Here is a 27004-nt window from a genome sequence, read left to right as displayed (position 1 = left end):
TTATTACATAATCGCCTGTGAATATGAGCTCTTTACAAAAACATGTCATTATGGGATGGTACGAGCCGCCAAAAGAAACATTTTTCTAACATCATGTGAAAGTTAAACACCGGTTGCTGGCGTGAATGTGCCGACTGAACACATGTAGTCAAGTAAAGAGTCTTTGGGTTAGCAGGTAGAAAACAACAACAACATGGCGACCAGGTGTCAACAACACACGTGAACCAATTAGTGCAAAAGAGGTTAAGTGCAAAGTTACATGATGTCCGATGTCCACAGAGAGGGGGGAGGGGGGGGGGGGGGAGACTTTAAACAATAGAAGCGCCGTTACAAGTCAGTACAAAATGTAAAATAAAACAGAAGCAATTCATAAAGTTTCTTTTTTTTACGTTAAAAAAAAAAAAAGGGGATTTCGACGCCGTCAAAGCTCAAGGAAAAATAAAGCGTTCGTTCAAAATTCATCTCAGAATTTATTCTCTTAATTAGAAATTCAAAAATCTATACTCTGAAGTAATATTTACTTTATTAAAATGTCATCTCTGTAAACAGTTTGCCCTTTTTGTTTCGAGTTTGAAAATGCATTCTAATCAAGACTGAAATTGAGGCTTTTATATATATTTATATATATATATATATCTGTGTACATATATATAAATATATATATATATTTAACTATTTGTATACATATGCATATACGTGTACATATATATATCTACACATACACATCTGTGGCAAACATCTCAAAAATAATCTGATACCATTATGTAAAGAAATACATTTAAAACAAAAAGCTGTAATCTCTCTAGTCTTCATTTCTACCACGATTGTTCAAGAGCCTGAAGTAACCACAGCTGGTCTTTACTTCACCTGAAACAGGGCTTCCAGATGTTCACACTGACATGTCACTGCTCCTCAGCTTCCAGATGTTCACACTGACATGTCACTGCTCCTCAGCTTCCAGATGTTCACACTGACATGTCACTGCTCCTCAGCTTCCAGATGTTCACACTGACATGTCACTGCTCCTCAGCTTCCAGATGTTCACACTGACATGTCACTGCTCCTCAGCTTCCAGATGTTCACACTGACAAACGTCACTGCTCCTCAGCTTCCAGATGTTCACACACTGACATGTCACTGCTCCTCAGCTTCCAGATGTGCTGTAAATAAAGTCAATGTGTGCGTTCAGCATTGTGATGGGGGTTGCTGTGGCGTGTAACCACGGTGATGACGTTGCCATGGCTTCAGGTGGCTGTGAGCTGCTGATGAGAGAGAGAGAGAGAGAGAGAGAGAGAGAAGCGGGGTCGGGGCTCACGTGTTCGTCCAAGTCTTCTCGGTTCCAGGAGGTCGTGGGGGTCATGGGGGTCGGGGGGGTCGGGGCAGACTCTCAGAGCTGATGTGGAAACCCAAACTGAATCGATCCGACTCATTTAAAAACAAAACGTCTGAGAGAAACAAGCTTGAGCGTCACAACTTTGCCTGTAAACAGTGTTTGTTCACAAGCCTCCTCGTTTAAAAAGTGTGTGTGTGTGTGTGTGTGTGTGTGTGTGCTCGACTGCGCACGCGGTGTGTCTTTCACATTTAAATTAATCTTAGTGGCAGTGGACGCATGCGCAGTGGCCCCATGGAGATCGCGTGCGTGCATATTCAGATTATTCGTTCTCTCTTTCCCGCGTTCAGAGTCTGTCGCTGCGGAACGTGTCCTCCACGGATGGGTCGGGCAGCACCATGTCGGGGTCACTGAGCATGCTCAGACCGTCCAGGCTGAGCGGCTCGATGCGCAGCTCGTCCTCCAGCGGGAAGCAGCCCTCCGAGTCGAAGCACTCGGGCACCGTGGAGAGCGCACTGCTGATGTCCTTCGACAGGCTGGAGTCATCTGAGAGGGAGAAGCAGACGACGGGGGGTGAACAACACTCACCACAGCTCCTCTTTATGGACACATGTAACACTCTCTATAGACACAGCTAACACTCTATAGACACATGTAACACTCTCTATAGACACATGTAACACTCTCTATAGACACATGTAACACTCTCTATAGACACATGTAACACTCTCTATAGACACATGTAACACTCTCTATAGACACATGTAACACTCTCTATAGACACATGTAACACTCTCTATAGACACATGTAACACTCTCTCTATAGACACATGTAACACTCTCTCTATAGACACATGTAACACACTATAGACACATGTAACACACTATAGACACATGTAACACTCTATAGACACATGTAACACACTATAGACACATGTAACACTCTCTATAGACACATGTAACACACTATAGACACATGTAACACTCTCTATAGACACATGTAACACTCTCTATAGACACATGTAACACTCTCTATAGACACATGTAACACTCTCTATAGACACATGTAACACACTATAGACACATGTAACACTCTCTATAGACACATGTAACACTCTCTATAGACACATGTAACACTCTCTATAGACACATGTAACACTCTCTATAGACACATGTAACACTCTCTATAGACACATGTAACACTCTCTATAGACACATGTAACACACTATAGACACATGTAACACACTATAGACACATGTAACACTCTCTATAGACACATGTAACACTCTCTATAGACACATGTAACACTCTCTCTATAGACACATGTAACACACTATAGACACATGTAACACTCTCTATAGACACATGTAACACTCTATAGACACACGTAACACTCTCTATAGACACATGTAACACACTATAGACACATGTAACACTCTTTATAGACACATGTAACACTCTATAGACACATGTAACACTCTCTCTATAGACACATGTAACACTCTCTCTATAGACACATGTAACACTCTCTATAGACACATGTAACACTCTCTATAGACACATGTAACACTCTCTATAGACACATGTAACACTCTCTCTATAGACACATGTAACACTCTCTCTATAGACACATGTAACACTCTCTATAGACACATGTAACACTCTCTCTATAGACACATGTAACACTCTATAGACACATGTAACACACTATAGACACATGTAACACTCTCTATAGACACATGTAACACTCTCTATAGACACATGTAACACTCTCTATAGACACATGTAACACTCTCTCTATAGACACATGTAACACTCTCTCTATAGACACATGTAACACTCTCTATAGACACATGTAACACTCTCTATAGACACAGCTAACACTCTCTCTATAGACACATGTAACACTCTCTCTATAGACACATGTAACACTCTATAGACACATGTAACACACTATAGACACATGTAACACTCTCTATAGACACATGTAACACACTATAGACACATGTAACACTCTCTATAGACACATGTAACACTCTCTATAGACACATGTAACACTCTCTATAGACACACGTAACACTCTTTATAAAGGTTTATAGAGGTTTCAAGACCTTCCCCGCTCTTACAATGTGCCTTTCCAATGTTGTGTGATGTCGCCATGTTGTTGTTTTCTTTAACACAAGTTACCATATTTGGACTGTGGATGTCTCTGGTTGTGGCAGCGACTTGTCAATCACAGTAAGCCCCGCCCTAAAGCATCTCCTGCTTTATGGTCTATTTGACTCTAGATGGACCATAATTTACTAAATAAACATCATGCTGCATATTGCATTATTATTTCATACAAATCTTTTAGATTGCCACAAAGAAATTTAAATTAACTTTCCCAGGATGCACCTGTGGTGGCCTCCACTAGCTGAGACTCACCAGTGAGGATGATGTTGGGCAGTCCCCCGCTGCAGTTAGAGTACAGCATGTTGGACCTCATGTGCATGGAGTCCTGCAGGCCGCCGCCCAGCCCCGACAGCGCGGCCTGGGAGTAGTAGAGCAGAGAGGTGGACGGGTCGAAGTAGGAACCCCCCGCCGTGGAGCTCATGGCGTTCTCCAGCAGAGCGAACTGGTCCAACTGGACGGCAGACGGCGGAGAGAGAAAAAAAAAGAAAGACGAAAATCAGTTGCGGAGTTCACGTCGGCGGCCCGGTGATGTCATTAACATCTGTTGAGCTTGCACGTCTATTTGTGGTTTATTTGCGTCGGAGAGGGGGCGTGGCTTATCTCTGTGGCTTTACTCCGTGAAAACAGTTATAATTTTTCAACGTTCTGCTTTATGCTTGTTGTGGAAACGTCGGAACATCAAACGCCCTCGTGTTCACAGCATAATCGGAAAAGTTAACGCCGACTAAAAATCAACACGGATGCCCCTTCAAGTCAAAACATGTTTCTTTTTGCTGCTCATCCTGCAGAGTTGACGTGATGTTACTCAGAAACATGGCGGACAAAAGTAAACGTGTTGACGGTAAGAGTCTTTTCTGTTAATTCACCTAATGTTTTGCTTCGGGTCTCAAAGGGTTAAACATATTTCCTAACTCACTAATACTGGTAGCAGCTATCAACGTGTTGTTTAAACTACGAAGCATTGTTCTTCGTAGCGGCCGCAGTTTTTTCCACATAATGACTTAAAGCTGCATTCTCTTTCCTGACCACCAGGGGGCGACTTCTCTGGTTGTATAGAAGTCTGTGCTTCATGTGTTAAAGCTGCATTCTCTCTACTGACCACCAGGGGGCGACTCCTCTGGTTGTATAGAAGTCTATGCGTCATGTGTTAAAGCTGCATTCTCTCTACTGACCACCAGGGGGCAACTCCTCTGGTTGTATAGAAGTCTATGCTTCATGTATTAAAGCTGCATTATCTCTACTGACCACCAGGGGGCGACTCCTCTGGTTGTATAGAAGTCTATGCTGCATGTGTTAAAGCTGCATTCTCTCTCCTGACCACCAGGGGGCGACTCCTCTGGTTGTATAGAAGTCTATATAAATGACTTCTCTTAATTTATTCCCTCCTTATTCCAAATATGGTCAGGCTTAAACGTGTGTTTACGATTGTGTGTGTCTGTGTGTGTGTGTGTGTCTGTGTGTGTGTCTGTGTGTGTGTGTCTGTGTGTACCTGTACCTGATAGGGGTGGGTCTTGTTCTGGCGATTGGAAAACTGTTGCTCCATGAAGGGGTCGTTGAAGAGCGTCGCCATGTTGTTGTGCTGGTAGAGAAAAACATAATAAATAAAAGTCATCAAAACTCCATCAAATCTGGAGAAAGAAAGCCGTTCTTCACGAAGTGTGTGATGTAAATAAATAAATAACTATCAATAGTCAACGTGAGACTTTAAGCAAACCACAATGTAACCATGAAGGGTTTCTCGGGAATTGATTCGACAAAAATATTATATACATATTAATTGTTTAGAAACTCTTCTCCAGAGTGTTTACTGGTTCTAAGTAAATATCTTTAGGATTTGGACTTTTGGACGGACAAAACTAGGGATTCTGGGAAAATATTGACACATTTACACACAAGGTTCATTCCCATCAAGAGTCTGCGGTTGTTTTTGAGAAGATTTGCCAGCCATCGTTTGAATAAGTAACTTTTAATTTGAACACAAGGAGGAAGATAAGTGTAATAATAATAATAATAATAAGTCTATGCATACAGCACTTTCTCCCCTATATGAGCACATATAGTGAAGCAGCAACTAAATAAAGAGACACGATTCTGTGTGTTGGTTTTTTTTCTCCTGTTTTCCTCCATTTTTATTTTTCTACGTCACCAGATGGTTTTATTTAATAAAATTATAATGTTGAATCTAATCTCCCGCATTCATTTATGCCCCGCAGGGAGGCAGAAGCTGATTATGATCATCAAGAGTGAGCAGAACATCAGAGACTGGTGCACTGAACAGGATTTAGTGTGTGACACACACACACACACACACACACACACACACACACACACACACACACACACACACACACACACACACACACACACACACACACACACACACACACACACACACACACACACACACACACACACACACACACACACACACACACACACACACACACACACACACACACACACACGTTTACTTGGCTCATGTTGAAGTCCAGTGGGATGCTCTGAAGAGGCGAAAGAGGCTGTTGTTGTTGTTGTTGCTGCTGCTGCTGTTGCTGCTGTTGTTGTTGCTGCTGCTGCTGCTGTTGTTGTTGCTGTTGTTGTTGTTGCTGCTGTTGTTGATGTTGTTGTTGTTGTTGATGTTGCCGGCCCTGGTCCACTGCATGCTGGGATTGCTGGTAGAGCGGATAGGGTGGGGGCGGCTCTCTTGGCATGTTGCTGGTATCCAAAGCAACTCCCTACAGAGGACGGAGGAAGCCAGCAGGAGTCACTGAAGACTGACGCCAAGTCATTCCAAGTCATTCCAAGTCGATTTCAAGTCATTTCAAGTCATTCAAGTCATTTCAAGTAATTCCAAGTCGATTCCAAGTCAATCAAGTCGATTCCAAGTCGATTTCAAGTCATTTCAAGTCATTCAAGTCATGTCAAGTAATTCCAAGTCATTTCAAGTCATTCCAAGTCGATTCCAAGTCGATTTCAAGTCATTCCAAGTCGATTTCAAGTCATTTCAAGTCATTCCAAGTCGATTCCAAGTCATTCAAGTCGATTCCAAGTCATTTCAAGTCATTCAAATTCATTCGTCATTCCAAGTCATTCCAAGTCATTCAAGTCATTCAAGTCATTCCAAGTCGATTCCAAGTCATTCAAATTCATTCAAGTCATTCCAAGTCAATTCAAGTAATTTCAAGTAATTTCAAGTCATTCAAATTCATTCGTCATTCCAAGTCATTCCAAGTCGATTCCAAGTCATTCAAGTCGATTCCAAGTCATTTCAAGTCATTCCAAGTCATTCCAAGTCGATTCCAAGTCATTCCAAGTCGATTCCAAGTCATTCAAATTCATTCAAGTCATTCCAAGTCAATTCAAGTAATTTCAAGTCATTCAAATTCATTCGTCATTCCAAGTCATTCCAAGTCGATTCCAAGTCATTCAAGTCGATTCCAAGTCATTTCAAGTCATTCCAAGTCATTCCAAGTCGATTCCAAGTCATTCAAGTCATTCCAAGTCGATTTCAAGTCATTCCAAGTCGATTTCAAGTCATTTCAAGTCATTCCAAGTCGATTCCAAGTCATTTCAAGTCATTCCAAGTCGATTTCAAGTCATTCCAAGTCGATTTCAAGTCATTTCAAGTCATTCCAAGTCGATTCCAAGTCATTTCAAGTCATTCCAAGTCGATTCCAAGTCATTCGTCGATTCCAAGTCGATTTCAAGTCATTTCAAGTCATTCAAATTCATTCAAGTCATTCCAAGTCGATTCCAAGTCATTCAAATTTATTCAAGTCATTCCAAGTCGATTCAAGTCATTTCAAGTCATTTCAAGTCATTTCAAGTCATTCCAAGTCATTCAAATTCATTCCAAGTCATTTCAAGTCATTTCAAGTCATTCCAAGTCATTCAAATTCATTCCAAGTCATTTCAAGTCATTTCAAGTCATTTCAAGTCATTCAAATTCATTCAAGTCATTCCAAGTCATTCCTCAGCTGCACTCATCAAAGCAGAAGGAACATAATTGACGTCAAACTTTATTTTACATGATTGTACAAAAGTGGTTTCAAGATGTTCTCATTCCGCACAAACAGATTATGTTGTCATAATTACGAGGTTCTGTTATTGCTGCACAATGAAGTGCAGATTGTGACATTTAGCGACAAGAAAAACTCAGAAACTATAATTACATGGAGGGTCGGAGAGGAGAGAATACGTCTGGCATTATATCACATTGTTGTTGCTCTCGCTATCCGGGGAGCGTACCTGTGTGATGGGGGACAGCGAGGGCGACATGGTGGGGGACAGCTGCTTGGCCAGACCCCGGCGCTGCTCGGTGCCGGGGGACAAGGTGAGGGGGCTGATGGGAGCCGGCCGCCGCCGGGGGGAGTTGCTGGACAGACGCAGGGACGAGTTGATGGAGGGGTTGCTGAGCGACGACTGCAGCTGGCAGTTGTTGAGGGTCGCCTGAATGGAGGGATTGCTCAGAGACGAGGATAGACCTGCAGAGGGGGGGGGGGTGAGAGACATGTGGAAGTTATGATGCATGCTCTCCAGCCACCGAACACACAAAAAACATTCTGCATTCTGTGACCGGGGAGGGCGAGAAAGACGCAGAGCAGAAGGGAGAAGCGAATAAAAAAACGAGAAGACAGAGCGGGGGAAATCTGAAGGGAGAAGAAGAGAGACGATTGTGGCGAAGCCGGAACGAGGTCAAAGTGCCTCTTTGGGCTCTGGTGCTCGGCCAAGCTGAGCGAGGAAGCCGGAGAGACAGAGAGATCATTCAGAGAGCGACCCAGAATGTGCGGTCGGGCCGGAGGAGACCTGGAACCGGCTCAAAGAGACTCCCGACTCCAGACCTTCGAATTGTTCCAAAACCCACAAAAGACGAGAAAAAATGAGAGATGAGGTTCTCACACCGAGCGACCACGTGGACCACGGTTAAGAGTCGCGTTGCTAGGCGACAGGAGACAAATTCAACGTAAGCGACGGAGACAAAAGCGGAGGCGGACATTCCCCAAAACCACATATATCATTTCATTCAGTGTGGCACGAAACATTGAAGAAAAAAAAAAAAAAAAAAAATATATATATATATATATATATATCTCTTTTAGTGTTTGTATGTATATTTTTAGGAAGTGAAGCACAAATAAATCAGTTTGACCGTCACAGTGTGAAATAAAGAGGTGCCCCCCCCCACCCCCGCCCCCCACAGACACACACCTGTGCTCCACCCACCCTGTGAGTTGCCGATGCCGAGGTGCATCATGGCGGCCGGCAGGTTTCCGGTGCTGCTGCCCCCGCTGAGGTTGGAGTAGCCCCCGTTGTCCTCCGGGTCCAGCGGCGTGGACAGCGGCGAGGCGAAGTGCAGGTTGCTGAGGTCCGGCAGGGAGCCGCTGGTGTTCAACAAGCCCTGGTAGTGGGACAGACCCGGGTTCTGCTCCGGAGACGGGAATATGCTGCAGCGGACAGAACCGAGAGAACAACGACGGCGTTTCAAATCAATGTAAATATTGTGCAAAATCAAAACGCGGGGGTCATTAAATGTGCCATTTCAAAACTGAAAAGACAGTTTTTTTTTATCCTTCCCCTCCCACCCACTCTCTCCATTTCCTCCATCATTTCTCTCATTTCCATTTCTGCTCGTATGCTGCATTAACAGCGTATGAGCAGCAACAGTGACTCATTGTTGTCCGTCCGTCCCCACACACACACACACACACACACTAACTGGCACACAGCGCTAAACAATGAACAAGCGCTTGGCTCCACAAACACACAAATGGTTTCTCTCTCCATCAGATAAAGAGGGAGCAGGAAACAAAGAGGCCGGGTCAAGACGTCCTCTTATCAAGAGGACATCTTTCTTAGAAGCTCACATCTCTTAAGTCTCTGCAGAAGACTAAATTGCTTTGTGTGCGACAATAAAACCCCTAAAGTACGCTCGAACATGCGCCCGGCAACAAAAGCTAATGAGTTGCTAGTACGAGCGCAGAGACGGAAAACATCGCCCCAAGAATCCCACTGGAGTTTGTAAAGAGGAACACACACATCCTGTCTGACCAGAGCTTTCATGCCCATAAAGCATTATTATTGTTGACGTCACACCGATGACGATGTCGGTGCGATTAATTAAAAAGTGGGAGGTTTATTTGTGATCTTCAGACTTACTTGATTCCAGGCACTTCACATGATTTAGGCCTCGACGCCAGAGACTGGACCTGAAACACAAAGAAGTACGATCGAGGTGACGTCACTCCAACACTGCAATTTAAATCTTCAGATTATTATTTCCATGTTGATGGCAAACTTGAGATTTCTGTTCAGCTTTCTAACATACTAAATGTACATGTGTGCATGTTATTCTGATGCCAGAACAAGTAATTGCAATATCCTGCATTTAAAAAAACGGTACAATACCCCGAAGACTGGGACGCTTTCCTCTCATTTACAGTTCTCTTGCCAGGCGCCCGCCCGATTGGATAGTGAGGCTAAGTCCCTCCCCTTCCAGTGTACGTCAATAAGCGAAAAAAGCGTATTATCCCGCACATGTAACGTTTGGCCCTTTTAAAAGATAATTTAGGCACGTCCAGAAAGTTGCATTTTGTCGTAAACGCCAATATGCAGACGATGGTCCGCTTTCTCGTGGAGTTACCGGCCCGTCAGACAGACTTCGGCTCACCTTCTTGGCCTCCCACAGCTGCTTGGGGAGCGGCTTACTGACTCCTATGAGATTGTCCTCGGTGGTCATGGCGGGGAAGGAGAAGACTGCGGGGGAGAGGAAGCGGAATCAAAACAACGCGTCTCACAGCCGAACCGATCTCGGCCGTCTTCTCGGTCACTCGACGGGGGGGGAATGTGCGACTCACCGTTACCGGAGCCGTCCACCTCGGCCTCGTTTACGCTGGCTGCGTTCCAGCCTCCACGAGAAAAACAAAAAACAAACAAACAGGAAGGGGGGGGGAATAAAGCAAAGAGTAAAAAACTAAAGCCGAGGAACATTTTGAAATAGCCCGACATGTCTGGCACAACAATCGGACGTCGAGCTGATGATGGGGAGGAAAAAGACAGCCGTTGTTTTTATTGAGCCACAAACGAGGCCTCTCTTCCTCCTCACTGAAGACCAGATGCCATTGCTTTGAACTCCGTTTCTATCCCGTGTCGGACTTCTTGGGTTTGGCCACAACACTTCCCGTGCGCTCTGTTACTTATTAGGAAAATATTGTTTTGTGCGTCTCTTGATGTCATCTTCACGTCTACTCATCGCTTTCACATGTGCGTTTGAAGGCTTCTCTTTGAAACGGGCCTTCACACCCCGGGGGGAGAACACGCTCTGTGATGGTCTTACGTGCTTAGAAGTTATCGTGGCTTAAAATAATAATAAAAATGATCCCGGTTACCAGCAAGCGGTGACTAATATTTAAATGTGAAGGATGACGTAACGTGCATTATTCAGAGTTTTGGACCACTTAAACCTGCATGTGACGTCACTGCGTTTCCACAGTTCCTGAACATAACTTTGTCACTAGTTCATTCTCAGTTTAAGTAGATGATTGTTGGAAAATAGTGTTTATGATTTTAAAGGGTTCCTGAACCCTTTATATGTATCCAAACCAAGACTTTTACTAACTTTATTACTCGTTTAAATCTTGACAAAAAGGCGGCGCGGACCAGATCCACTCCTCCTGTTCTTACCTCTTCACAAAAAAACCTTGAGATATGTAAATTGCATAACTGTTTACTAGAGAGAACTAACAGAGCACTTCACTGAGATGAGACTAAATCAAATATCTGACAGTAGTTTAGGCTAGACAACAGAAGGAATCCATTAAAACCGTTATACTGACTAAGTGATGCAACTGTTGCACAATCGCATTGCTGCTATAAACAGTTTTAGCACATTTTTGTCTATGGTCTGTTTGACTCTAAATGACCATAATTTACTAAATGAACATCACGCTGTATTGAAGAAGACTTGAAACTAGAGAATGAGACCAAAAACTAATGTTTACAATGTTTACTGAGAGAATACATCAAGAGAAGTAGAGTCATTTATATAGACTTCTATACAACCAGAGGAGTCGCCACCTGGTGGTCAGGAGAGAGAATGCAGCTTTAACACATGAAGCATAGACTTCTATACAACCAGAGGAGTCGCCCCCTGGTGGTCAGGAGAGAGAATGCAGCTTTAACACATGAAGCATAGACTTCTATACAACCAGAGGAGTCGCCCCCTGGTGGTCAGGAGAGAGAATGCAGCTTTAACACATGAAGCATAGACTTCTATACAACCAGAGGAGTCGCCCCCTGGTGGTCAGGAGAGAGAATGCAGCTTTAAAACATGAAGCATAGACTTCTATACAACCAGAGGAGTTGCCCCCTGGTGGTCAGGAGAGAGAATGCAGCTTTAACACATGAAGCATAGACTTCTATACAACCAGAGGAGTCGCCTCCTGGTGGTCAGGAGAGAGAATGCAGCTTTAACACATGAAGCATGGACTTCTATACAACCGGTTGGCTAAACACAGCGAGAGGAGGGCTCCTCTCGTCCACGGCACACTTCATCACACGCTGGACGCCCCGATGGAAACCGCTCAGGGAGGAGGATGAATTCTTTGGACCGATTACAATTACGGCCACAAAAGGTATCAACAGAACCTTTCAAACCAACAGAGGGCTGTGATTTGTGAAGCCGAGTGGCCCAACGAGACTGAGAAGCAGCCGGCTGGATGGACTGTGTTCTCTGTTAATAAATGACCAGCGGCAGAGAAACACAAACACTATAAACATGATTACTACGACGGGAGCAGCCTGCGTGAACCGGTTCCAGTTTAAAGAAATACTGTTTTATACTGCGAACAAATCCAGCAGCCTTTTTATTATCCGTTAATAGATCCTACCAGCTCGGATACACACGGTCATTCACACTAACTCCAGGAAACAAGGCGGGTTGTTTATGTCAGGGAACTCAAATTAAGCCCTTAAGCAGAAATTCGATTATATTATTTTATGGGGGAGGGGGGGTCTTTTTAAAAAAAGAGGCCGCAGAGCCACCGAGGGATGTTGTAATTCAGAAAGGCATTTAATGACCATGTCCAATTGATGGGGCATCATCTGGGAATCTGGTGCGTGTAAACAACACCGCGTTTGTCCACAGGGGCCGCCAGAATCAACACAAGGGTTCCCTGGGTAACTTCATATATGTACATATACACACGCATATATATATATATATATATATATATATATATATATATATATATATATATATATATATATACACACACACATACACTTGGTTTAAAGGTCTAAATTATGGATCTTTAGTAGCGAGAAACAGCAGATTTCTAGACATGAAAACCTCTCAAACATGGACACCAACAGTGTAAACAACAAAGGAACGGCTCTTTGAAGGCGAGTAGCTTGTGGTGGTGGTGTGTGTGTGTGTGTGTGTGTGTGTGTGTGTGTGTGTGTGTGTGTGTGTGTGTGTGTCTCTCACCATTGCGCTGGAGAGGTCCTCGACCTATCTGCTGGTTCATGCCAAAGGGGTCCTGGGGGTTCGGGTTCATGGCGCTCGTATGGAGAGCGGAGTCCGAGTTGGTTCTGTGTGGGACGGAGGAAGAGGAGGAAGATGATGACGAGTGTTCCAGCACCTCGGACAGAGGCAGAGGGTTTCTCAGGGCCGTAACGTGAGTCACTTCCTGCTCTGCCTCCACACACACACACACACACACACACACACACACACACACAAGCTGCCTTCACACTGACCTCACTCACAAAATAACATCCTCACAGAAACTGGTCTGGGATCAGTGATGAAAACGTGTGTTATCCATAAGAGCACCTACAAGAGATTAGTCGTCATCACGGTTGTACGTTTATAATATGAGCTTAAAACTCAGTCTTCACTTGTGCACACACACAGTTTTAATAATTTTTGCTCGTTAATGTAGTCGCGCCATGTGAACAGAGAATATGTAAATAAATAACAAAGATCAGCAACACGTGCCACATTACGAGCTCGCTGCACACAATTTAAATGATTTCCACTGATTTACATTAAAAAGCCAAAAGTCAACATTTGAATACATTAAAAAAGCATCTTTAACGAGTGTGGGACTAAAGTCCACATTTATATACATTATGAGTTTATCTTCTATAAAATACTGATGCTTTTGGGAAATGTGCATATTTGCCGTCTTAAAGAGAGTTAATTTACATTTACATATTTAAATAAATAAAGCCAATTTCATTCATATAGCCGCTTGTGTTTGGGAAGAATACATTTTTTTTAATGTGTGTATATATATAATAAAATATATAACAATATAAGGGCTTATCGGAGGCATTCTGATCCCGGTTCCTTCAACAGTTTTGTTTTATTATAAATGTAATTTGTTTGTACTTTAGACAGAAACAAAAAAGGTGAAGAAGCTTGTGCTCAGTTGTTAATAATAACAATAATCCACAAATTAAAAAGACAAATCATTAATCTATGGAGCCATGCAACTCGTTTAGTTAAAAATATATTTTATTATATCAATATCTGTGACATATTTAACAGATATATGATCCCATACTCACAGTATGACAGCAAATAAGCAAATTTTATCAAAAGTTCATGTATAAACAAAGCAAATATTGATGTAACGTTCAAACAATTAGGCGTACGGATGTAATCAGACCTCTGTGGTCAACTCAAAGTGGATTCATGTTGACAAACAAACAAACAAACGTTTCCAAAGACGCTTGGAAGAGGCTGAAAGAGAGACGATGTTAAAAAGGAGCCTTGACGTTAGAGCCGTGAGTCCTAAAGCCGGGTTAGTGAGACAGGAACTATTGATTAATGTGTCACAATAATCATAATGAAGAAACAATCTCAGCGCTTCAGGAGGGAGAAAAGAGGATTACTGTGATGTAAGAAGAGGATTGAGACGTAGCCAGGAGAGATTGCAACAAGACAAAGACAAAGAACTGTTGGCCTCTTAGTGAGCGAGGGATGAAGCGGAGAGAGAGAGGAGAAAAGAGAGAGAGAGAGAGAGAGGTCAAGGGTCACCTGTTGAGTTGTGATAATAATCTCAACCCAGGCCGTTTTTTCCTCGGTCCATGGCTGCTGTTCCCTTCAGAGAGACAGAGAGAGAGGAAAGAGATGACAGACATGTCGAGACCCCGCCTCTAAAAGTGTGTGTGAGGAGGAGGAGGAGGAGGAGGAGGCGGGCCTCACGTGGACGGACGAAAGAACCAAAACACTTGAGACACAACACCGTCTTACACGTGAGGAACAAACCACGAAAGACACTCAATCCAAAGCAGAGGGCAGGCGACACGTTTATAAACCTGCAGCTGTGTGTGTGTGTGTGTGTGTGTGTGTGTGTGAGGAGAGAGGAACGAAGGAAAACACTCGATGTGGAGGGTCATCGTCTGAAGCCTGAAGCGTCGAGTGGATTCTTCTGGAGGAGGAAAGTGCTCAGAAACGAGCACAAGAGGTTCTTCAGAACAGAGGAACTCGAGCGAGTCTCCGCTGGTGCTCGAGTTCTCTTTGTTCTCCTTTTGCCTGCTCACCAGAACACGAAACACGGTTACGCAACACTGTCCTCAAAACGGAGCACTCGATGTGGAGGTGGAGCTCGTCTTCACATCTCGGCGAACAGACTCCGGGTGTAAATAAAGTGAAGTGAGCCATGCTGGATGCTCGTACTGAAAACCAAGAACATTATTAAGGCCTTGATGCAACATTAACGCCTGGAGGCCTGCGGTTGTCCTGCGGGGGCCTCTCTCGGGGCAGGGCGGCGTCCCTTCATGCACCGCCACGTCGGATGTGTCAAATCACTCGGGACGAGTGGCATATATATATATATATATATATATATATATATATAATGCACTCCACCCATCCAATAAATAACCCTCTGACACGATTACATGTTGATTTGGTTTGTATTCGTTACTGCCGTGAGTGACGGAGAGACGCGATCTGTCAATCACAGTAAGCCCCGCCCTAAAGGTCTGTTTTATGGTCTGTTTGACTCTAAATGACCATAATTTACTAAATGAACATCACGCTGTATTGAAGAAGACTTGAAACTAGAGATTGAGACCAAAAACTAATGTTTACAATGTTTACTCATTTATATAGACTTCTATACAACCAGAGGAGTCGCCCCCTGGTGGTCAGGAGAGAGAATGCAGCTTTAACACATGAAGCATAGACTTCTATACAACCAGAGGAGTCGCCCCCTGGTGGTCAGGAGAGAGAATGCAGCTTTAACACATGAAGCATAGACTTCTATACAACCAGAGGAGTCGCCCCCTGGTGGTCAGTAGAGAGAATGCAGCTTTAACACATGAAGCATAGACTTCTATACAACCAGAGGAGTCGCCGCCTGGTGGTCAGGAGAGAGAATGCAGCTTTAACACATGAAGCATAGACTTCTATACAACCAGAGGAGTCGCCCCCTGGTGGTCAGTAGAGAGAATGCAGCTTTAACACATGAAGCATAGACTTCTATACAACCAGAGCAGTCTTTTTACAGATGGAGAATCATCACACTGCATCTCCCAAAGAGGGAACTGTGCAGCTCTCCAGGGAGCCTGGTCTGAGAAATCCATCCCGAGAGAAGCCGGTACAGCTACAGCAGACCAGAGATGGGCGAGTGGAGCCGGACGAGGGCGTGGGACTGACCCTGAAACAGATGGTCTGCGATGTCTCAGGACTCGAGGAGTCCAGTAAGACTCTTTCAAGCCCAATATTATACTAATAATAGGAACCTACTTTTAACATTGAAATCTGATATTAAAAAAGGCGAGCGTACCGTGATGGCGATGCAGAAATGTCAGTAAAAATTGTCGGGAACGTTAATTTGCTTACAAAGATTAATAGATAAAGCCTATATATATATATATATATATTTTTTTTTTGAAAACGATGGCTTAACGCTCTACAGATGGTCAAAGATGGTAAATCTCTACTCCTTTCCTGAAAGAGAGAAGAAAAAAGGGAAGATCCGATGTGTGTGCCAGACTGAGCCTGTGTGAACGAGCTCAGGCCCGACCTTGGACCTCTCAGAGACCGCGAAAGCTCGGCATTGAAATTGTAATTGACAACGTCCGCGTCCCCGTTGTTTCCGAGAGGTCCGTAACGCGCTGCAGATGTTGTTGGCGTCGCTCCACGCCGGCCTCGCTCCCCCTCTGAGGCGAGGGAATCTGCTACACCACCAGAGCCCGGAGACCATTACGGGACCTTTTTAATGCGGAAGTCCAATCAGTGTTGATGGTAAATAATTAAAGCCTCATAACGTAGTAGTTGAGTAGTTGTAAGGCCGGGGGAGGGAGGGGGGGCGTGGTCTCTGGATGCTACTTGAAGACAGAGCTTCCTAAACTGGTTGCAAGGCCCATTGTGTAAATAATAGAGGTTGAAGGATTAATGGGTGCCAAAAGGATGTTTAACACACTTTTGTTAGCAGTGGAACTTGAAATAAACCAGAACGTCTCTTCGCAAACTAACTCAAACAAAGTGCAGAGGAACGTCTTCAGTGTTTTGACCGACTCTCGGACGTATTTATGAGAAGTGCAGAGAGGAGGCGCCGCGGGCTCCCACGCAATGCATCCTGGTACATGTAGGCACAGCTCTACCAGCAGGAAGAGCTCTCCTGGCTCGATACGCAGCACCGGGATGTATTGCTGCATTTGAAAGGACGTCCACGTGAAAAGGTGGCGGAGTGGAGGAACACATTTCGTTCTCTTCTAAAAAAAAAAAAAAAGGAGCGTTTTCGTCAGGTCAATCAAAGAAAACTGAACCGGATGCTCTGATGTCCCTTGAAATTTAGGAAAACACAAGGTGATGCAACTCTGGTTCCCTGAGAGGTTGATGAAAAGTTACACTTGAACTTGAACGCTTGGAATTACGTAATTAAGTTAAGGACAACATATCGCAATCTCTTGTTTCAAGTCTTCTTCAATACAGCGCGGTGTTCATTTAGTCCATTATGGTCCATTTAGAGTCAAACAGACCATAAAGCAGGGTGTGCTTTAAGGGGCGGGGCTACGAGGTGATTGACAGGTCTCTGCCATGGTGTTCCAACGAGACGGTTCAAAGCACAAAAAGGGGAAACTGGCTCATTTCTCTGCCCGCGACAGTGAAATTAGCCAGAAGGGGGCGGGGCTGAGGGGAAGTTTAAGGGCGTGACACACCGCGGCGACAATGTGCTGCAGGCGCCGGCTCGGCCTGCCGAGACCCGACAGAGCTGAAACGCGGAGATGAAAGACGAGCCGTCGCTCACAAGGTCACATGGACTTATTCTTTGTTTAACAAATCTAAAAGCAGCGAGGTTCTGATTTAAAGCCGTTTACAGAGAGCATGTGACCCCCCCCCCCCCCCTTCTGTTTCATGGATTGTGGAGGTCCATTCATACATTTGTCATGTTTATGTAGGTTTATGTAACTCTGTTCATTCTCCTCTGTTGCTCTCCTGAAGGTTTCTTCACTTATTTACCCCTGAAATGTTTTCTCTGGGGAGTTGTTCCTGATCCGATGTGAGGTCAAAGGTCAGGGTTGTCGTATGTGTACGGATTGTAAAGCCCTCTGAGGGGAGTTTTGTAACATGTGATTTTGGGCAATACAAAAATAAACTGAATTTAACCGAAAATCAAGTTTGAAGCTGGCGTCCATCACTAAATAAATATTTTTTTTTTTAAACTGATTCATGCTCCAGCAGTTTTATATAAAGAAAAAAAAAATATATATATATATATATATAATTGTAAAGCTTGAACACATTCAACAGTCTTTGTGCCACATGGCTCTCACTCTCCTCAGCCAACCAGTTTTTTTTCCTTTCTCTTTATGTGCCGTCAACAATGACGAGAGGGCGTGGGGGCCATCGCTTCGAAGCCGCTAACAGACGCTCGACACGGAGGCCAGAGAAAACGTCTGTGTCTGCGGAGGAAGACGAGAGGAAGGGCGGCTGGCGGGCGGCCAAGCCGGCACATAAACAACAGAAACGAGTGGAGAGCAAGACTGAGGGGGAGGGGGAGGGGGAGCTTCTTCTTTTGCCCTCTTTAATTCACTCTCTTGTAAACGCTGAGGTTTCCAGTTCACCAACCAGAGCTCCCATCAAGGCCGAGTGGTGCAGCAGGTACTGGTACTACACCACGGGGCCGGTGGTGCTGTGACAACACAGTCCCCAAACAGCAGGGCGGCTGCCGTCGGGCACGACCTTTAACGCGAAAAGGCCGTCTGTCAAACACCTTTAGGGAGACGCCGCCTTCAGGGACGAGCACCTGAAACCACCCTGAAGGTCACCACCCCCCCCCCCCCCGACCTCCAATCGGACCCGCACAGCCACCGATTACACACAGTTCTCACTGATGGGAAACGCTACAGGAAACGGTGCCTGACGTTTAGGAGGAAGACGAGAAACACAATGGAGACGTTCAGGTATCGACACTCACCTTCTCCAGCTGTTGTCCAGGGGCGGGGACAGGTACACGGCGCCGTACGGAGAGCTCTCGATGTGGGCTTCAGTCAAGGGAATTAATGGCACAAACACAGAGAAAACACACGGATGTCGTCTTAAAGCGCCATTCTCTCTCGTGGCCACCAGGGGGCGACTCCTCTGGTCCTATAGAAGTCTATTGGGGAAATTACAACTTTTTTTTGTGGCGTCAAAACATTGCGATAACAAGAGGAATATAAATTTAAATCGTTCACATTCGATTGGAAGTGGGCGTGGCTTTGGAGTGACGGAGGACACACACACCTTGTGGTTACAAGTGAACTGACATAACAGATGTCATGGTATGTATAATTAGTTGAAACCTGTTGGTACTAGTTCACATAAGCACATCAAATATTTTGGTTCACAGGAAAGATTGAATCTTGAAATACGGAGAAATATATATATATATAGTTAAATAAGTGCAATATGACCTTTATGTTTGTATATTATAAACCTAATGAATGTTTTCTTTGTAACCGTTGAGTCCGATACAAGCGTTTAGGGTGACGACCATCTATTTTGATTTCACGGGGAAACTTTAACTTCATTTCTATAACTACTACGCGTACGTATTTAATTGCCATAACGATGTTTACTACCTCGGAAAAGGAATTTACAAACCGACGTCGACGTGGGAATAATGAGAGGATGAGTGTTCGTGTTCAGAGGAGTAAAAGAAAACACACAAAGGAGGACAATGGAACTCTTTGATTTACTACTGAAGGCCGTAGTTCCTGGCATTGTCTGTGGGAGGGCGGGACTATCTCACCGGCTGTCACTCTAGAAACTGTTTCTCGTGTGTGTGTGTTGACCAAATAAACAAAGCAAACACAAGGACGACTTCTGTTTCGGCCTCGGACGAATTATTATCAGCGGCGCGCGAAGACCGGACCTCCGCCGACCCCCTTCACACCCAACGTGGGACACGCCCCCTTTTCCAAAAATACACAAACGCGACCGAGAGGAACGGAAACCACCCCGTCCGACCGGTTGTTTGTCTGGTTCTTACCTCACGCACGACTGTCACATGTTCTTTAGCCAATCAGAGTTAAACAAACCACTTCTAGATTGTTTTCTTGGCTCAGTAATTGGATGAGCCAGAGCCACAAACTGCACTACACAATGTTCCTTTTCTCCCCCCGCCCCCAAATGACGTGTGAAGAATTCATAGTAAATTACGCGTGCATCGCAGAAGGCTGTTCTTCAAATAACTCTATTAATAACTCTATTAATAACTCTATTAATACTGCAGCGACATAACAAAGAAATGTGTATGCACTGCACTCAATGAGCCCAAAACAACGTCTTACTAGAGATCTGGACTGTTCCTGAAGAAAACCCGTAGACACCGTGAGCCGGTCCACAGAGTCTGATTAGAGAGAGAGAAGCGTTGCTACGGACGACCAAAAGATGAACAACGGAACAAACGCAGGAACAGAAAGACGGTTCTCAACTCTGCTGAGCTTGAAGAGCTTTTTAGCTTTAAGACTAAATTAAAACAACCTGTGAGACGTTCACTGGGACATATTCTGTCATCAACGACACGTTTCACCTTTGACCTTTACACCATCTACACACACACACCATCTACACACACACACACGTACGCTCACACACCCACCATCTACACACACACTCACACACACCAACCATCTACGCCAACAAGCGAGCACACACACACACCATCTACGCCAACGAGCACACACACACACACACACACACACACACACACACACACACACACACACACACACACACACACACACACACACACACACACACACACACACACACACACACACACACACACACACACACACACACACACACACACACACACACACACACACCTCAGAGCTCATTGAACCATCTTTCCTCTCCCACTCTGCGTCGGTCGGCCCATCAACATCAAGCCGAACCAACGCCCACGATGTCAAACAGTAAAGAGACAACACAACGTGGAATACCATGACGACCGTTACGTTGAATCTCCAGCTGGAGGACCAACTCCCTGCAGCTCACACGGCGTAGTGACGCTCAGCGAGTGACGCTCAGTGAGTCATCTGCGTCTCGAGGAGGAAAGGAAGAAACAGACCGCTACGACGTGGGGGCGTGGGCCGGCTCGTGTAAATGTGACACATCGGGTGTGAATCCAGTTTGGGGGAAAAATAAATCTACGGCCGACAAAAAACTGCTTGGGGATCAGCCAGGAAGACGGATGGCGTAATGAGCTGTTGGGTGTATGCTAACCGGCGTAGCACTAAAGCATGGTGGAAGATGAACACCACGACTCATGTGGAAGTCGTGATGAAGGATTCCTGGAAAGTGTTTCAAAGTCACACACACGTCGATCCATTATTTTAGAACTTAAAATGTCAATTCAACCACTTTTTTACATACATGCGACACCTCCTCAAAACGCCATGTGACAACCTACACGGTGACCAGCTGTGCAGCAGGTTATATAACGGAGCCCCCATCATGCAAACCGCTAACAGTCATTAAAATGTTGTATTTTGGTCTCTTGGGGAAATGGGTTTTAAAAAAAGGGGTTTAGAACCAACGCTCATGTTCCTCACTCTGTGTGTTATCACCATTACAATTAAACCCTTCTGCAGCTTCCTCGCGAAAAAACACTTATATGCAAAACACACACACACACACACACACACACACACCGAGGAGCCACTGATGTCCATTAGGCGTAAGCGACGTCTGCGTCACATTTCAAATTAGCATAATGACTCATTCGATTCCCGAGGCGACCGAACAGCTGCCCACACCGCCGAGTGTCGTCACGCCGCAAAAAAAGACAAACCGCCATTAAAAACAAACAAACAACAACAATAAAGAGCAACCACCTGGAAGCCACAACGCCCACTTCCACGCCGCAGGTTGCCCCGCGAGGCCTCCCAGGGCTGCGGCGCTGCGACTCTTAAAGCTCTGGAAGGATATCTGCCGTCCGTGCTTGTCGACGGGCCGGCGGTGGGGAGAGTTGATGCGGCCGCGGTCCCGGTGGACCCTCTCGACCAGCCCGTGGTGGCGGGTCCCTCTGGCCGAGTCCAGTCCGGACAGGAAGCCGCCCTGAAGAGGAGGGACGTCGGACACGTGAGACATTCATTTAAATCAATTTAATTCACAGTTGCTCGTAACAACGTCCACTTCTTATGTACGACTGAGATGAACTTATTTAAAGTTTAAAGCCCCCCCCCCCCGCTGTCTCCACTGCCGCGCATTACAGACGACAGCCTCCGTATCCCAGCATGCCTCACTCCTTAGACAGCCGACACAGATACGTGCCGCTATACATCGCACAGAACCGCTTGAAGAAGTGCTGCGAAGCGCCGCTCTGATCTTTTCGTCCATCTCCTGCAGCAGAGTTACTCATCGCTCTCTGAGAAGCTGCTTCGCTCATCTCGAGGTCCAGAAGTGTTTCTGACGTTTAGCCGGAGGTTTATAGAACCTTTCACCACATTGGTATGTTTTTTTAAATCAGCGCCATTTACAAATACTAAAAGGAGAGGAAAAAGCAATAATACCTTGAACATGTTAGTGTATTTAGTTGTATATTAAAAAAAGGACCGAGGACAGGATTTGGTTCATTCTAAGCTAACGAAAACACAACCATCATTAAATGTCAGGTGATTGTCCACTAATGAAAACATACGTTATGAATATTATATTCCAGTTTGACTAATGTTACTGACGTAAGTAAAATCAGGAACATTCACTTTAAGTACAAAGTACAAAGCAGACCAAAAGAATGGAGGAAGCTCATCATCATGTCAGCTGTACGAGGAGGCCGACATACTGTTGGGTTGTACTCCAAAATGTACTTACTGGAAGTACACTACTTGAGTAAAGGTACTCAGTTACATTGCATCACGGATGGTTTTAATATTACAACAATAATGTAATAAGATTGGGGAGTCAATGTGCTCAGAGCCCTGAACGAGATCAGGACCTTGAAGCCTCGTTTGAAACAAAATATTCACGTGTAGTTTTACATCAAAATGGAGTTCAGACTGATTTATTAGAATCACACCGATGCTCCGTAATTCAAAAGTGAATTAAGTATTAACTACAAAGGTAAGTTGTGTGGGACCAGACGAGCAGTCCAGATTGTGTACTGTCCCCCATCACACAGGTGTCGTGTCTCACCTGGAAGTCGGTGCTGTTGTTGCCGATCTGATTGACGTTGGGCAGCGAGCCGTAGTACTGCGCCCGCGACTGCGTCAGGCGAAGCTGCTGGACCTTCTGAAACTGCACCTGTCAATCAAAAGAGGGACACACAAAAAAACACAACTAAATGAACAGACGCAGCTAAATGAATTCAAACCACTTGCAATGTTTACGATTGTAAAAAGAGGGGGGGGGGGGGGGGGGGGGGGGGGGGGGGGGGACACGCAATGATGCGACGCGGTCTGGGGGAAGGGGGCATCTCGGGCCTCTTCGAACCGGGAGCCGATGCCCCGACCCGGCAGAAAACAGGAGGAGGCTTGTTCTGCCACGGGAAGGTCGCGGCAGCCAATCGGCGGCTGTTATCGGGGAGGAGGCTCATCAGAGGGGCTTTTCTTCCTCAGACCGCCGAAAAGGGCGACATTTGAAGCTCAAAGACCGACCTCATTTGATCTTTATCTATTTGGAGAATGGAGACACGCGAGAGCAGCGATGACGAGACGCTCGTATTTAAACGTTTCAGCGTCTAGAATTCTGACCGTCTTTGAAAGCAGCACCAAAACCACAAAGGCAATATTTAGATATGATGTTGTGAGGCTAGAACAAGTCAGATACAGCAGCAGAGCATCACGTCATGTGACCAACAAGCAGAACCTCCACCTGTTGGTGGAGCGGCAGGTAACGTGTGTGACGTCATACGGAGTTTCATCACAAGGTGAAGGGGGGGGGGGGGGGGGGGGGGGGGGGGTCATCAATGAAAGATGATCGCTTAGCTAAATGTCTTTTATCTTTAAAGCTAAGTGATCATTTGGGAACTTTTTTTGGTATTGCTGCTCCAGAAAGACGAGAATACAAATTCTTATTTAATTGTCTTCCCCCCCCCCCCCCTCTAAATAATCACAAAAGAAGCGACCAGCCGGCTCCTCTCCGACCGCCGTAGGAGGATCATTTCACACCTTAACGTAGCACGGAGCCAAAATCCAATTCTCCGCTAACTGTGGCCAATAAATGTCTGATGACGAAAGTCCCCCGCCACGTAAAACAGAAGGACATCAAGTGCCGAAAACACATTTTCGTTCCAGTCCCATCTAAGACAATATTAAAAAATAAAATCCCCATTTAAAACCTCGTTCTCAAGTGTCGGCGTTACCCCCGTTACATAACATCCAACACACAGACGCTCACGGGGGGAAGCCGAGAGTCTGCGTGTGCACTCCAGAGCCTCCACTCCTGTGGCCGCTGGAGGAAACGTGGAAGCAGCGCCTTCTAACTCCAGCTGTGAGCCGGCGGCTCACTGGATGTTTCTGTCTCTCTGCGGGTCACTGACAGTTCATACCTCATGGCAAACTTCTTTCAGTGTCGCCACCTTAAAAAGAAAAAAAGAAAACCCACATCCTCTCCGACCGGCCACTCAGGCACTCTGCCTCTCGGAGAAAGAGCACATTGTGAACGACCGGCGGCGTGAGGATAATGTGAAAAGGGTCTTTGTGCCGGCCCGCTGAAGACTATTTTTATTACTCCGAATGTGTACGTTTCAAATCGACGTGAAAAGGAGAAATTTAAAAAAAATGTAAAATCAAACTGCTCCTTTGACTGGGACACTTCTGAAAAGGACTGAAATGTAGTTATTGTGATACACGATTACATTGTCTTAATTAGTAATAATAAGCGCGTACCAACTCAAATTTCTCCAAAAATCAAATAAACTATATCCTTGATCTGATTACTGATTATCTATATTTGTGTGGGTTCACGTTAACAGTCGGGGTAAAGATGTAAATATTTATTCATTTCATAATCTCACTTTTGCGGTTAAATTTTTAATAAAACAAAAGAAACACTCTGTGGTTCCAACCTCTAACAATAAAAATCAGTGAAAAGCATCACATTGGACTCCATATTTTCTGACATTTTATTAGTTAAAATAATGAAATAAAAAATATTAGCAGATAAATCTACATTATTTTGAAATTGCTTTCCTATAACAATTCTAAATATAGTTTTGGTTAATACCACAAAGATGACAGAAAGAAATCTGACAGACTGTTTGTCAGCTGTTATGTGTTATTATTTGTACAAGCTTTACAAGAGCAAATATATATATATATATATATATATATATATATATATGGATAAATGGTGGGTGGTGCAGATGGAGAGGAGCTACTTTCTCCATTTCCTGTTTCACTGTTGGTCTTATACAGTATATTGAAATGTCTGCAAATCTGTGTGTTTATTTTTTATTTTTTAATAATATGCTGTTCCAAACTTTGTTTTCCTCATTGTTTGTTTTGTTGTTGCATAAAAACAGGGTTTGCCACTGCTGAATGAAAACAAGCAGCACTGGTTGAATACCAGCAATCTCAGTCAGCAGCTCGCTCCAGCCGAGGCTGCGCGACGAGAGGAGCTTCAATGGACGTCAGAAAAGAAAAACACCCACAAAAGTACACAAAAAAAGACACAAATAAAATGACAACCGGCTGAGTGAATGAGTGCATTTACCCGTGAAACAGTGAGGTCCGTCATGAGCTGCTCGAAGGCCCGCGTCTCCTCCGCTTGCTTCTGGTTGTGCAGCGCGATCTTCTCGCTGAACTTCCGGGGGTTCGAGCCACCAGTTCCCGGGGATCCGGACATCGTGCGGGCCGCAGTGTCACAACTTCGGCTACTTGGGTGGAGGGTGTCGGGGTGAAACTATTAATAAATAAAAAGTGGTAGACGGTGCTCGGGAGTCTTATTGCCCAAAGTCTCCAAGTGAGCGTTGCCGTGAACCCATCGGAGCTTTTAAAAAAACACACATTCCCGGTCGGCGGAAGTAGTTTCGTGTGCGTGTGTGTGTGTGTGTGTGTGTGACCGTAAGCCGAGCTAGCGCCGTTAGCTCCCGCGGCTAAGCTAACGCAAGCTAAAGCTAAAAAAAAAAAAAAAAAAAGTTGTCTTTTTTTTTTTTTTTTTTTTGACAGCTGAAGAGCGACGTAAAATAAAAACACCCGTGTCTGTTTACGTGTTTGTTGTTTATTATTTACTTAAGGAGCGAAACGACGTGTCGGTTTAAACAAAAAAAAAGAAGGAAAAAAAAGGAGGTTTTAACGGCGCGACACAACTTCACGTTGACGTCTTTTTTTCTCCCCCATTGAACCACTTGTTTGAACGCATCGCTTTGTCGCCCGTCGGTGAGCCGTTGGTGCGAGTAACGGCAGCAGCTCCTTAAGCCGCCGTCCGCGACATCTCAACGGCCGGTGGGGGGGGGGGGCTTCTGGGTTGACCGACGCGCACTTCGTCAACCTGTCAACCACTCCGGGGTCTCGCTCTCGAACATCGGGCAACCCGGTTGTTCAAAGGGCGCGCGCGCGATTGTTAGAAGGCAACTTTTGTGTGTGTGTGTGTGTGTGTGTGTGTGTGTGTGTGCCGTGGAAAAAAACACGGAGGTTAACGCCAGTTGGCGACGCTCCCCCCCGGAGCTTTCAGGGGAAACACGGTCCGCTTTTCAAACAAGTTGGTCTCTTTTTGTGTGTTAAACCGTCATCGAGCCGGTAAAAATAAAAAAAAACACACACACACAAATATGGAAGTAAATCCACAATTCCGCCGTTAAAAAACTGACGATGTCCTCGGCGTGTTTATAATCCACGAGACAAGCTCCAACCGCCCGGGACGAGTCCGGTGAAAGATACCCGGAAAAGAAGCTCGTCTGCCCGCCTCCCCTCCTCCTGCGTTCCGCTGCCGTGAAGACCAGAAAGTCTTCTGCGACATTTGCTGCTAATGTTTTCCAGCTTAGTCGCCGTCGGTTGACAAGCGGAGAAGATCCGCTGGCTCGTTATCGTCGTCCCCCCCCCGTTTA

The 27004-nt window shown here is 45.1% G+C and overlaps 1 protein-coding gene across 1 annotated transcript; it reads right to left on the bottom strand.

The window, feature by feature from the left end:
* Window positions 1-450: 450 nt before the first annotated feature.
* crtc3 (CREB regulated transcription coactivator 3) lies at window positions 451-27004 on the bottom strand. Its single transcript, XM_034529724.1, is given in 16 exon segments — window positions 451-1876; window positions 3759-3957; window positions 5002-5085; window positions 5978-6241; window positions 7755-7990; window positions 8730-8950; window positions 9663-9712; window positions 10174-10259; window positions 10361-10411; window positions 12991-13094; window positions 14551-14588; window positions 14590-14614; window positions 18944-19005; window positions 21946-22074; window positions 23152-23259; window positions 25672-27004. Coding segments are annotated over 16 exon segments (1989 nt in total). The 5' UTR covers window positions 25804-27004; the 3' UTR covers window positions 451-1676.

This window comes from Cyclopterus lumpus, chromosome 3 (genome assembly GCF_009769545.1).
Source record: "Cyclopterus lumpus isolate fCycLum1 chromosome 3, fCycLum1.pri, whole genome shotgun sequence".
Taxonomy (NCBI): Eukaryota; Metazoa; Chordata; class Actinopteri; order Perciformes; family Cyclopteridae; genus Cyclopterus; species Cyclopterus lumpus.
This window is presented reverse-complemented; position numbering and strand designations above follow the sequence as displayed.